Source organism: Dermacentor andersoni, chromosome 4 (genome assembly GCF_023375885.2).
Source record: "Dermacentor andersoni chromosome 4, qqDerAnde1_hic_scaffold, whole genome shotgun sequence".
Classification (NCBI taxonomy): Eukaryota; Metazoa; Arthropoda; class Arachnida; order Ixodida; family Ixodidae; genus Dermacentor; species Dermacentor andersoni.
This window is the reverse complement of record NC_092817.1, coordinates 71,467,422-71,480,513: the sequence shown is the minus strand read 5'-3', so window position 1 is coordinate 71,480,513 and position 13,092 is coordinate 71,467,422. Positions and strand designations below refer to the sequence as shown.

At 48.5% G+C, this 13,092-nt stretch overlaps 1 protein-coding gene across 1 annotated transcript; it reads left to right on the top strand.

Annotated features, from left to right (window-relative positions):
- The first annotated feature begins 6,898 nt into the window (after positions 1–6,898).
- On the top strand, positions 6,899–13,092 carry LOC126536771 (uncharacterized). The gene is made up of 2 exons (XM_050183776.3): positions 6,899–7,600; positions 12,332–13,092. The coding sequence occupies exons 1-2, from the start codon at positions 7,289–7,291 to the stop codon at positions 12,743–12,745; spliced, it is 726 nt and encodes a 241-aa protein (XP_050039733.3). The 5' UTR covers positions 6,899–7,288; the 3' UTR covers positions 12,746–13,092.

Below are 13,092 nucleotides of genomic sequence, written 5' to 3'. Positions count from 1 at the left end.
TTGTGACTTCGATTACTTCGCCTTATCTGCCTTTAGGGGCCTAAATTTTATTGCACCCTATCAATTTCCTAAACGCAGAAAACAACGAGACTTTGCGAATCATGCACAATCGCTGCCAATTGCAGTGATTCCGCCTCTCGAGGCATGCGTCCGTCGCTGGCTTGCCAGCGGTAACGCCTACGTCCGTGACGTAATTGTTACATTATCAGGCTTCTGTGCTAGAGGTAATCTGTTCAAATCCTTCGCTACACATGCAGCGTAATAAGGTCGATGAGTTCTACAGCGAGCGTCGCCATGGTGACAGCCTTCGAATTGCACTAAAGGCGACGCGTACTCGCTCGAGGTAGTACTAAATTTGTCAGTCTCAGTACCTACACAAGCACGTGCCCATTAACATTGGTCGCAAGAGACGGCTTCTGTTAAATGTGTCGAAATAGCAGCCGTCATCGAGCGATGAACGCAACGAAAGTGATTACCGCGCTATAGCCAAAAACACCACGGGAGTGTGGAGGTTTTGCATCTGCAAGAAGCACTGTTGGGCTGCTGTGTGACAAGATCGCCGCATAGAATGGAGTGAAAAATATGGCCGGTTTTGGCTGAAGGACGAAGCACTGACCACAATGGCCAGGTTTAGTTTGACGCTTGCACTTTTCGGGTGGTGTTCTAACTAGACGTAGATGTGACTATATGCGCAGCCATATGCTGGTGTGCCAAAATTCCTGGCACGCTTGAAAGCTTTACCACGCCATGTAGGGCCTGTAATTTCATCGCACAGGTAGCACTGCGCAGCCCGTAAAGATATACGACAGTGAAGTTACATAACATTCGGATTATGAGCAAATATTCTTTTACAGTTCTTAATAAACTGAGATTTAAGATAAAGAGCAAGGTCCTCTGAATGAAATGTTTCATTTCTTTTGTTTGGAAGCTGCAATCCTTAAAAATTCTGATGAGTATCAGGAAAGAAGACAATAGCTTGTTGGAGCAATTTTGGCGGTTGAATAATGTAGCATTGACCTTTCATGTGCGGCATAGATAAACATGGGTCATGCGTATGCCCAAAAATATGCGTAACATCACGGCGCCGGCGGCGTTAATGTCCAATATTTACTATCGCTATAAAAAGCTGGCGCATCGCCAGGCACGTACCCAAAGGGGTGCCCATGGAGCTCCCCCCCCCCCCCCCCCCCCCTATTAAGCGGCATAACTCCACCCTCCCCACGCCACCACTTCTCACACAGATTCCCAAATCACCACCAAGTCAATCTTGAGATTTGACAGCTATTCGGCGGTCAACATTTTGTTGTCTTTTGTACTCCTTTTAGATGGCGGTAGTTATGAGCATCTCCTGCGGTGTGAAGGCCCGTTTTCTCATCGATTCGGTGCCCAAGGAATTAACTCGAGATGCGTTCAGTTGTCACCAGCTATTGCAACGGTCACGCGCGCATCGCTGTTGCTTCGTTAGTTCAACTTTCTTTGTTTAGGCTGATCCAAGGACCAGGAAAGGGAATCAGTTCGTAGTGAGCTGGCCTGTATGCGGCCGGAGAAAACGCCACTTGCGTTTAACTTTTGCTTCATTATTTCCTCGAGTGGCGCCTCGCGCGACGCTGGCAGATGCTCAAAAAAATTAGAGAAATATATATATTTGCGGAACAATCACAGTTCATTCGGATCCCTCATTTACAGCTCTATCAAGTTAAGTGAGAAAACCGACTCGTATTGTTATTTGGGAAGTTACGTAACGACGCGTGGCCGCCAGTCCCGTACAACCGCGTATAGCGTAGAGCGCAGGGCGCTGCGGTTCTAGACGTATCTAACCCGTGATATCGGTTAGATGAGGTGGAAAATAAAAGCATGCGAAACAGCGTCCATAATCAATTCCTGCAGTAACCGTTAAACCCAATAGCAATGTGAATGTCACCCGTTACCTCGTCTGCTTCTTTCCTAATTGTACGGCATTTCTCCTGAAAAAATTGGTAACTGGAAACAAGAGTACCAATGAATTGATAACTTAAGCGATCTACTAAGGGAGAGAACCGAGACAACAGCTAGACACGACGGAAAAGCGAAAATTAACAAATTTAAATGTTATTTGTGAAAATATTCATGGATCATTATCTTTCTCTTTAAAAAAGGAAGTACAGAAAATGCCGCCGGAAGTGAAGGAGGATTCCATGTGTTTTGAATGATGCTTCTACAGTTATCAATTGGGTGATATTCACGTTGCTATTGGGTTTAACGGTTATTGCAGGCATTGATTATGGACGCTGTTTCGCATGCTTTTATTGTCCACTTCATCTAACCCGTATCACGGGTTAGATACGTCTAGAACCGCAGCGCCCTCCGCTCTACGCTCTACGCGGTTGTACGGGACTGGCGGCCATGCGTCGTTACGTAACTTCCCAAATAACAATACGAGTCGGTTTTCTCACTTCTGTGACGTGCGTATGTGGGTGCTTTTCTAACTTTCCGCGGTGGGCGCAGTACGTCAAGAACCGCAGCGCCCTGCGCTCTACGCGGCTGTACGGGACTGGCGGACATGCATCGTTACGCAACTTCCCAAATAAGAATACGAGTGGGATTTGTCACTTGGTACAGCAGTAAACGAGGGATCCAAATGAACTGTGATTGTTCCGCAAGTAAATATATTTCTCTAGTTTTTCCAGAGATAATTCAAAAAACGCAACTAGAAATCTTTATTTTACATTTTCACTTGTTTACTTGTTTTGGCAGTGTTCTTCCTGCGCTTCTTCCTGCCCTTCTTCCTGCCCGAGTCTATTTGACGCATTTCCTTGTTTGTCATGTAAAGGAGAGGTGTGCGCCACAGGGCGTACCTGTGAGACACACCTTATTTCATTTCTCTTTCGTGGGTTTACGCGTCTTTATGGCAAATGGTGGGAATTATTCACATTTGTACTAGTAAAGATACCCTTCCCTTCATTTGCATAGAAAAGTTACCTTGAGTAGCCCCCCCCCCCCCCCCCCCCCCCCCCGAAAAAATATCCTGGGTACGCGCCTGCGTATCCTTATGTTTAGCCGGATTGCTATTCACTACGCTTTCTCGCCCCCGCCCCTTTCTCGCCCCCGTCACCACGTCAAAGTGATGTGTACGCGTGAAAGATGCATTAATATGCCGAACAAAACTGCAATTTCTTCAGAATAGCCGCAGGCTGCCCCGTTTTGAAAGGAATAAAAGATGGCTGCCGTTGATCGCTCAGGCAATGGCTACTCGCACCTGCCGGAGAGCATGGGTTTATTTGCGTGTAATAAAACTTTTTACATGGCCATGTAACGTTTTCGAGCACTTTCGGCACGTTTACGGCCTCGTTCTGCCAACTCTTCTTTGCTGAGGATCCGTTTTAGCGTCATTCTTAAGCTTCCGTTGCATGTCGCCGCGATTGTCTTCGAGCCACCGTAAGCTAAGTGAGGGAAAGCGGACCAATCACAGACGCTGGTGCCACCCTCTTCATTAGGTTATTGATATTCAGTGCAGTGGCTCGGCCCCATCGAATCCCTCTCCACTTGAGCGTGCTCCTCGCCTCTTGTGAGCCAATTAGATAAGACAAGCCGCTCAGTGTAGGCAATGTTATTCGTTTTTCAAGCAAACAAAAGTGACCTCCTCTGAACGAGAAGAGCGTTTGATTGGTCTGTTGAGACAACCCTGCGGCTGACCGCCCGATGCTTGCGTCAGCGGTTACGCAAATTTGACGTCAGGAGATTGGAATAAAAACATATTGGAATTGTTTTACGTTATAGGGCCCCTGTTTTTATCGTTACATTGCTTCAAAAATGTTTTGCATGCAAGCAAACACCGTTAGAAACCGATACGGATAATTCTTGCTGTCTATTCTTTTTTTTTTTTTGCGTTCCGGAGCAGAACCGGAACATAACATTTTTTTTTTTCAGCGGAAGGTAACAAAAACCAGAACGAAAAGCATTTTATTCCGGCACCCTGTATAAAACAACACTGGACGCTTTATTTTTTCAATTGCGACGAGTACTTAAATGTGTAGTAAGTTTAGGCATCAAATATGAGTTGTCATTCATGCCCTTGCGGTGCTTTACAATAGAGACGAAATAAACCGATTACTGTTTTGTAATTTGCACGCATTTTGTCACATAGCGCTTGAATGCATGATGATAAGCATCTGCCAAAAAAGTGCTCCCCACAAAAACAGCACCGGCGTGAATTAGTAGCTCTAGCAGAGATACACCCTGAACTGACTGGTGGCGTAAAATAGGGGAACTATTGTAGACCAATCACTTGCTTCGGCTTAACGCTCACTGCAGCTATTAAAAAAGTCTGAAATCACAAGTACGAGACCTTAATCATTTGACACACGTAGGCTGTGCTGCCGGGGAGAGCCAAGGAGCCTCGGGCTAAAGAAAGGGACATCGAATTAACGGCGTCCGCCAATATAGGCGGGGCCAAGCCTTCCCACGAACCCATCGTCGCAAAGCGTGGCTGTTCTGGGACCTCTGACGTCCCGAGGCTAGGCTCGCCTTCTGCAGACCAGCTTCGTTCATCGTTTTCATCGCTGGGCCCTCTACCCGGTAGGACACGAGCCACCAGCACTCAGTATTAGGCGCGTTTATCCCACTTATGCTCATCGCGCATATGTTTGCACATCATAGCTGATAATGCATTTCCAGCTACAGATGTCAAGCTACCATGATCTTTGAAAACCGTAGACTTTTCTTTTTCGCTTAATGCCTTTAATAAGTGAGAACAGGACATTTTCCTGCGGTAAGAAAGAAGTGGTGGGATGGAATGGAACTGCATTGGCGCCTTGGCATTGTTGCATCTCTCTGCGCCTGCCGGACATCGCACTGTGCATTTCGGACCCTTGACGATGTACAGCCGGACTCGCCTGCTGCGCCAGCTTTATTTTGTCTCCCTCTACTTCACTGTTGTATATATATTTTTTTCTGTTCAATCTTTTGATTTGAACTTCTTTTCAGTCTTCTCCGCGTTTATGTTTAAATAAGTTTTTTTTTTTCATAACCGTGAAAGTGAAAGGAAAGTACTGGGACGGAATATAACATTCATTTTTTATAACATGGTCTAACATACCAGCTAGGATACATGAGCACAAGGCAGTAGACTGTTTTCGCGTGGTATTTTACTACCACATAGCAATCTGCCACCGCTCATTGTTGGTTGCGCAGTGGGTGCGGGCTTAGAGGGGCTCAGATTCTCTCGCTATATGCAGCATGCTAGAATCTAGCGGTAAAAGAGCACACAGTACCTATTGTACATGGACGACTTCACGCTACTCAAGGGCAATGTCACACAATCTACTATGGCCACATCCGATTGTCTGTAAACAAACCATCGTAATCCATTATGTGGCATACATCATATATATATGCGCTACGCTGAGTTTACTAACTGAAATTCTGATTTATGCAGGTATAAACTTAACTCATGGCCTACAACAGCGTTTATGACACGCTGGAACGATTTCTCTGCGGTATACATTTCATTCAACAAATAATAATAATTATTATACCAAATATAGGACTTTAATTAGACACTTCATTTGTCGAACAAGTGTACTTTCCATAGCCAGGAATAAAGGTGAACACGTTCTTATTTTCCTTCGTGTCGAACTGGGCTCGGGCATTGGAAGACTAAGATGTAACCACGCACATTCTGTTCAAGCCCAACTTACCTATGCGCTATATCATGCCATCGTTCATTAAGGTACGTTCATTGTTTCAATGTTATAGGCTGACACAATTGAAACCAGCTCCCATCTGCTGCATAGCACACGCTCTAAAGGGTGTTCAAACTAGCTCTGCGTGTACTAACTAGCGTGTACCGCTACGGTCACACGGCTGCTCTCAATAACCAGTGCAACCAATTGCCATTCCAAAACACGTGCCTTATTGGCCTTTTTGAGCGGGCTCCCGGAAGGTAGTCAATCGAGCGCGCAGATTTCAATGATCTTCGATTTAAATGAACATTGAAAGTGAGTATGTGACGGCGTTATTAGTCAAGACGTGCAAGCAGGGTGCTAAGTGAATCGTTCGTGCTGCATCATGTACTGACTTGCATAATATATACAGAACTTGGCATATCTTTTTTGACAACCTGCCAAAGCTATAGTTGTGCATCGCTGGTTGCTTCCTTTCGCACATTTCCGCTGTGAAAGCTGACGGCAACACGCATTGCAGTTTGCACAGGTCAACACGGAACTACGCGTTGCCTTGAAAAAAGGATCTGTTATTTAGCTTCCTGTAAGTTTTTCATGTCGTCCATGACATGAAGTAAAAACATCGTTTCATAGGCATTATTGGCATCTCTGTTGTGCATACTGGTACACCTGTATCGTTTTCAAGGCTAATGTATTCATGAGACCTGTGCGTTGCCGAGCTCATAGAATGGAACCCTTGTAGCGCAAGGGCCTCCTCGCTTCCACTACGTGAACCACCCGTGTACGGCACAGAATAAACCTCAGCAACATCGACACGTCACAACAGCAGGAGCTTCTTTATCGTTCCAGCTCGCGAAGTGTAGACGTTCCGTTTATTTTTCTATGTACCCTGCATCAAAATTCCCTTTCTTCGTTTCTCTTCGTCGGGACAGTCGCTGGGGCTTCACTTTCTTTATTAACCAGGACGTCACGTAGCATTTACCTTCAAAGGCGCTCTTCGTAATCCTTTGTACAATTTCACACTACGTCGAAGCCCTGATAATGTCCTGTAGAAAAGTGCAAAATGTCTGTCATTGTGTTATCCTCATGAAAAGTGCCTATAATAGTGTCGCCGATGGCTCATTCTAGCTGTGCTCAGTAAACCTAGCTGACTTTTACTGTCGCAGTGTTTACACATAATATACACTAAAGACTTCGTGTCGATAATTTGACGCTATCTTCTTGCACTTACAGTTTCGACCGATCAACATAAGGCAGGACTCTCGCCGAAACTAGAGATTGCTGAATCCTTGGACGAAGTCGATCGCCTGACTGCATCCAAATCACTTGCGAAGGGTGAACGAACACCAGATCTTCCTGGAACGTTTCTTGAAGTGCCGCACGCAGGAACATCGTCACCACCCCACTCAACAACGCAAGATGCGACGTCTTCGGCATCGCAGAAGCCGCACGACGACGATGACACACCGCACGAACCTCCGGAGCATATCACGAAATCTTCTTATGGAGTTTCGGCACCGAGCGCTGCCGCCGCCCTGATTTCCGCTGCTAAATACCCGTCTCTGATTACGTCGACACCTCGGAACGCGAATGCGACTGATACGTTTGGCGCGAACTGGTGGAATCGCATGTCTAGACGACCCCAGTATGCCCAAGACTCGATAAACACGTCCAAGCAGTTCCCGGCCGCCAAAGGGGGCGCCGACCCGGGCGGTGGCCAGTTTACTGATGGAGCGGTCAACCAAGACCACGAAGGCGCGCCGACGATCCTCTCTGCTTCGGCTGTGGCACCGTTAAGAGAGACAGCCGGGCACATCACAACGACGACCGACCAGCAACCCGAGACGGCCCTGAGGGAAATGGCCAACCTACCGTTGCTGTTGGACAGGCTCCTCAACCCGCTTAGAAAGCGGGCGTACTTTGGGTCCGTCACGCTCAAGGTACGTGTGACTTTGACTGCTTTTAAGGTACGTCCACACAAATACGCGCCGCGTATTTGCCGCTTATAGGCCGTGGAGCTATTTCTCGCCGCGGGCCACTTGATCGGGGAGGCTCATGAGGAGCGACCGATTCCTCCACGTGGGCAAATGCTGCAAGGAAACATATCCCCTTCTCTCAACACCGCTGATCACAGTCGCATCTATTCCAAGTTATAGGCGGCGAGGACTTACGGAGTCGCCATCTGCCGGAAGCGCCTCCCTTGCGTAGTATGAGGGATCACGCAGCGCGCTCCTCATAGGTTTCGCTTACGGCGCTCAATAAAAACACCACGCGGCAGCCCTCCTGGACCATTATGTAGGTACTCTCGAAACGAGGGAAGTTTTTGACTGTCGATATATTAATCTTGGGCAAACTGAAAGCACAGAATCGTTTACAGACGCTATCTCTTTACCGAATACGTACAGTGAGCACCACTGCGCCCGGTCGCCGCGATAGAGTCTCTCGAACCGGCTTCTTGCGTAAAAGGTAGCCAAACGCTGAGAGTAAACTATGTGAAATATGTTCTTATAGTGGGCTGTCTGCATAACCATATGGTGCATAACAAAATGGAGCCTCAATTCAGCGATCGCACGGGTTAGCAGCGACCGACTGCGTGTCTGCATGCATGTCTGCGCACAATGTTTTGCTTTCGCTGTGAGCGCGTATTCGCACCATGCCGTGAGCTTTAGGCCGCAGCATATGAGCAATTGACAGTACACGAGCAACCATTGTTGCCTGGACGCTATCAGAACTGTTCAAAAATAATTCCGTTATAGAGACTTCGACACCTAGCTACGGCGACTGTGATGTGCCTTCGCGACGATTCAGTCTTTTTTTGTCTTTTAAATGCTTGGACATTTCATTATTATTTCTCAAGTTGCGTCGCACTGTATGTTTATCGGTCTTCTAAGCGTGCGATTTCCCTCTGCTTGTTTTGACCATATGCCATGCCTTTTTTTTAATGTGCGCCTTACCGCTCCCTTTCCGTTCCAGTGAACTTTCCAGTATCTAGCATCAAAAGGTTCATAGGCCAAACGGTCATGGCATTAGCCGGGCAGAGGGCGCGGTGCGCGTTTTCTGCTGCTCACCGAACATCGCGCAGTCCCGGCTCCGTAGCAGAAATGTTCCTCGCGTCTGTGCTTGCAGCATACCCGAGTTGTAGCCGATGGCTGTCTGCCGGCTCTAATTTTCGCCAGCCAAGCTTCACGCAGCTCCTTGCCCTTCGGCTATATACATGTGAATAAGGCTGACACCGGGCTCCGTTGCGTACCTCCGGCACTGCAGCACCGAGCAGTAGCCTACTATGCTGCCCGCCTCCAAAGGCAGCCACTACCTATTATAGTACTTTCAAATGTTGTCAAGCAGACATCCAAGGCGGTAAAGCCTCACCACTTAATCAGAACCGCGGCGCAGGTGAGACTTTAAACTTTCGTTTTCAGCTCGCTTCGGCGCTTCCGAAGCAGCCGACGCGGCCGCTGTGTCCACGTGATCCCTCATGCCACGTCACGCCGACGGTGGCGCTAGCTTTTCCAGTGGTGGAACTCGCCCCCAATAGGGAATCATGCTGGCTCGTTCTGCCGTCTGCGGCATGCGGCGTGTGCTTCTGCCGCTAGTGTGAACATACTTTTAAGCGGAATTCCACTTCATAAGCGCAGTTGTCTTCCATCCTAATCGTCTTTAGTCCACTATAAAGGACGAGAGCCTCTCACCCAGTGGCAAGTCGCCTCAGTCTTACCTCAAAGCACTTAATTCTTCGGCATGGAAAGCTTTAATCTTGTCACTACATCTCATCACTTGTCGCTGTCGACTGCGTTTCACTCGTCCTGGCACCCATTCTGTTAATAGGCGCGTTATCTGTACCGGGCATTACATGACCTGCCCAACTCTACATCTTCGTCTAGAAAATAAGCTAGTCGCGTTTTTACTCTAACCCATACTTTCCTTTTCCTGGTTCTTAATGTCAAGGCTGTCATTTTTCATTACATCACGCGTTTGACGGTCATCAGCTCTTTTTTTTTTATTGTTCACCAAACGTCATCTCCATAGACTCTACTATTGACAGCCCCTGGTACTGGTTCGCGGGTCAGTAGGTACAAGTGTTATTATCTGAAGACTAGCGTACGTAGTGTGGGGCCTGCCTAAAAAAACTTCATATTTCGACTCCTTATGTTCTTCGAGGACATCGCGCTGTCCAAAGGACAGTGATGTACCGGGCCCCTTACAGTGTAAAGTCAGGACTTTCGACTCGGTCGTAATTATGTGCATTTCTTAGTACGACCCATAATTCTGTTGCGCTAAGCCCAGAAGAAATCGCTGCTTTGGATTACTTGCTGCTACGGTTTCAGCATCGATGGGAACTTAAAATGTTACGCTAATGGTTCCTGGGATACCTTGAACTCCTCTATGAACAGGTTTGTTGCCCCCCCCCCCCCCCCCCCTAAAGTAAAGCTCGATTTCTCACAACGAAGACGCTGGCGGCATTTAACTTTTTAACTGTTATTAGTGTGCTGGCGGGCTTAATCGGTATTTGCGCCAGAACTGCCCAAGATCACGAAGCTTGAAGAAACCATTCGTTTTGCGCAATGGCATTAAAGGTCCAGTGTACTAAATATACTAGTGCTGATGGAGCAAAAGAGGGCAGGAGTTGCTTAAGTTAGGTACAGCTGTTGGTGTTCAATGCTAACCAATATTTCGCTACCACGCATCCTGATTGCTGTGCGTATGGCACACAGTAGAGCCGGCAGATCTGCCCTCAGCTCAATTGCAGCGATCTCGGATAGTTGCATGTCATACGGTGCACTAAGGGGCGCCGCGCACCGACGCGTACCCTGTATATAGGAAGTCCTCAGTACGACCGGACATTATTTTACGGCGAAGCTGTATATGGCTAGCCGATTCAACCGATCTGTCGCCTGTACGCCGAAAACTCCTCCGGCACAACCCTATGCGCATGCGCGAAAAGAAGAGAGAAAACTTGGCAGTGGCTTATCTGGGCTATGCCAGGATATACGTAGCGAAAGCTAAGGCATGGCATGGTTAGCCTTGGTTAACCTTGATAGCAAGTCCAGGTTAGTCTGGTTGTCTATCTATGGTGCGGCGCTTAGCCAGTCGTTCGGCGCGCTGTTCGTCTGTTTCCTGGGCGATTCGTTTCCTCTTCATTTCGTTCCGATGTCGATCCCAGGCCTCCTCCTGCTTATCAGAATTGTCGCCGTCCATACTGCCGCCTCAACTGTGGTTGCGGCGCACGCGAGCTCTCCTTTTTAATCCTCCGACATGTTATCAGGCATGCGACGCAGCTGGCGAATCGAGCGGAGGAGAGCGCAATGACGAGGAATCCGTGTGACGTCATACCAAACGGCGGCAGCAGAAAGGCGCGGCGTTGCGCAGCAGGGGAACACCTGTGTCTCGCTGCTACTAGTGGCGCATGTGCAGTAGTGACTAGGGGGCGAGAGAGAGAGAAATATCCGTGGCGAGGCGCGCGTTGTGACGTCATGTGCCTCCTCGGAGCACCGCCACGGCGAAATCGCAAGTTCGCAGCCAGTAAAGCTTTCGCTTTAAAAGAGGTGCGCAATTGGCTGCGCCGGTAGTGACGTCGTTGCCCTCCGTCGCAACCGAGCGCCCGCGCAGCACTTTCTCTCTGGCTCCGAAATGGGTAGGCTACGCGTCAGACGTATACTGCTGAGGAGCAGCACATTTCGATCAGCAATGCCGCGAGCAGATGCGGGAACGAGCTCATCTATGTCGCTGAACAAAACAAAATGCCTGAAACATGGCTAATGGCTGAAACAAAACAAACTAAAAGGATATGCAGCCTTTGCGTCACGTGGCTTTCTTCGACTCCGCTTTTTGAGCGCGAGCTGATCGAGCTGTTCTATACTGCTGCTCTCGGCGTCGTCAAACTGATCCAGTTCTGCCATTGGATAACAGCGATTTTGCTCCGGTTCGCCTATTGGAACGTAGCTACTCTTGAGGGAGCACTATAGCGAAGCTATGGAGTGCTTCTTTTCTTCCAGTGGAACGCGCAATTAGATTCTAGCGTTGCGATAGACAGTTACGAACGACGTGCCAGCAGTGACAGTTTTGCGAACGACGTGCCAGCAGTGAGCGTGCGGTCAAACGAGCTTTCAGCGACCCGTCCTATCACTACGCTGCGTCAGAAAAAAAAAGCATGTTGGTTCAATAAACGAGACGCCTCTTCTTACGTTTTCAAATAAAAGAAATCGGTATCGTGCTCAAGCAGATGCATTTGCTATTTGTCGGACAATGTAGGAGAAACATTATTTGTAAATTTGTATCGACGCCAGACAACTGTTCAAAAGTTGCGGTCTTTTGTTTTGACACACTGCTGTGGTTCGCCATTGTCTTTCTTGCCCGCATTGTATGTCACTGGAGACGGCTGGTAGTTTACCAGTGTTTCTGTTTGTAAACAGAACAATGCCCATATATAGATGGCCTGGCTTTCGACTAGCCGGGGGGGGGTGTTATTCTGTAAGTGTCCACCTAGCGAACATGTACATTTCGTCTGCTAGTGAAGTTCTGATTGGCTGGACTGCAGTAGGTGTCAGAAGGAGACAGGCGCCCCTAGCCAATCAGAACTTCAGCAGCAGGCGAAATGGACATGTGCACTAGGTGAGAATACCCCCGCCCAGACTGCTCGGACCAATTGCTATCTTTCACGCACACATGCGCAGGTGCTGACGCCGCGGTCGACACCATCCCTGACGCCTTCGCCGTTTAAGAACAGGTCCTTGAGCTTCTCGGCTGTCGACAAGCTGCCGCAGATAATCGTCGCCGCCATCATTCTGGTTGCCACGGCGTTGTCCATATACTCGCTGTTCCGGTACACCGACGGAAGCGGTGGAGGTGATACCTCCGGTGGCGGCCCAACGCTTTGCCAGACCGCCGACTGCGTTCGGCATGCAGACCTGTTCGCTGGCCGGCTGAACGCTAGCATCGACCCTTGCGAGGATTTCGCCGCGTTCGCGTGTTCCGCGTGGGCTTACGGGAAGCCACACCACCTTGATGAGTCGACGTCGAAGCGACAGGAAATTGTGCTCAACTTCACTCGCAACTTCATGGAAACCATCACTACTGGCCTCAGGTGAGGGAGCAGTGAGAATGCCTCTTACACAGCGAAGCATTCCGCGTCTCTCTCCCCTGGTGAGATTGATAGAGCAATAGCCATGCATCTATTTCAGTCAGCGCAGGAGGGCGCTGTCGCAGAGACACTGGTCACGTAGCAGCTACGTATTCCTCAAGTATTTGCGCCGTCACAGACATACCATGTACAATTCAGACATCTCGTAGCCATGCACAGATTCTCTTTAATCTTCTTTCTCCCTGGATAGCAGGGGTGCCTGGACATTCCAAGCCAATTATTGATAGTGCCGCCCTTTTCGAAACGAGAATACACCTATACCGTTTCATTTGTATAGCGTCGAAAGAGCATTCA

Coding starts and splice junctions, on each gene's coding strand:
- LOC126536771 (XM_050183776.3), top strand. CDS start 7,289: ATGTCTAGACGACCCCAGTATGCCCAAGACTCGATAAACACGTCCAAG. Junction 7,601..12,331: donor TTGGGTCCGTCACGCTCAAG/GTACGTGTGACT, acceptor ACACATGCGCAG/GTGCTGACGCCGCGGTCGAC.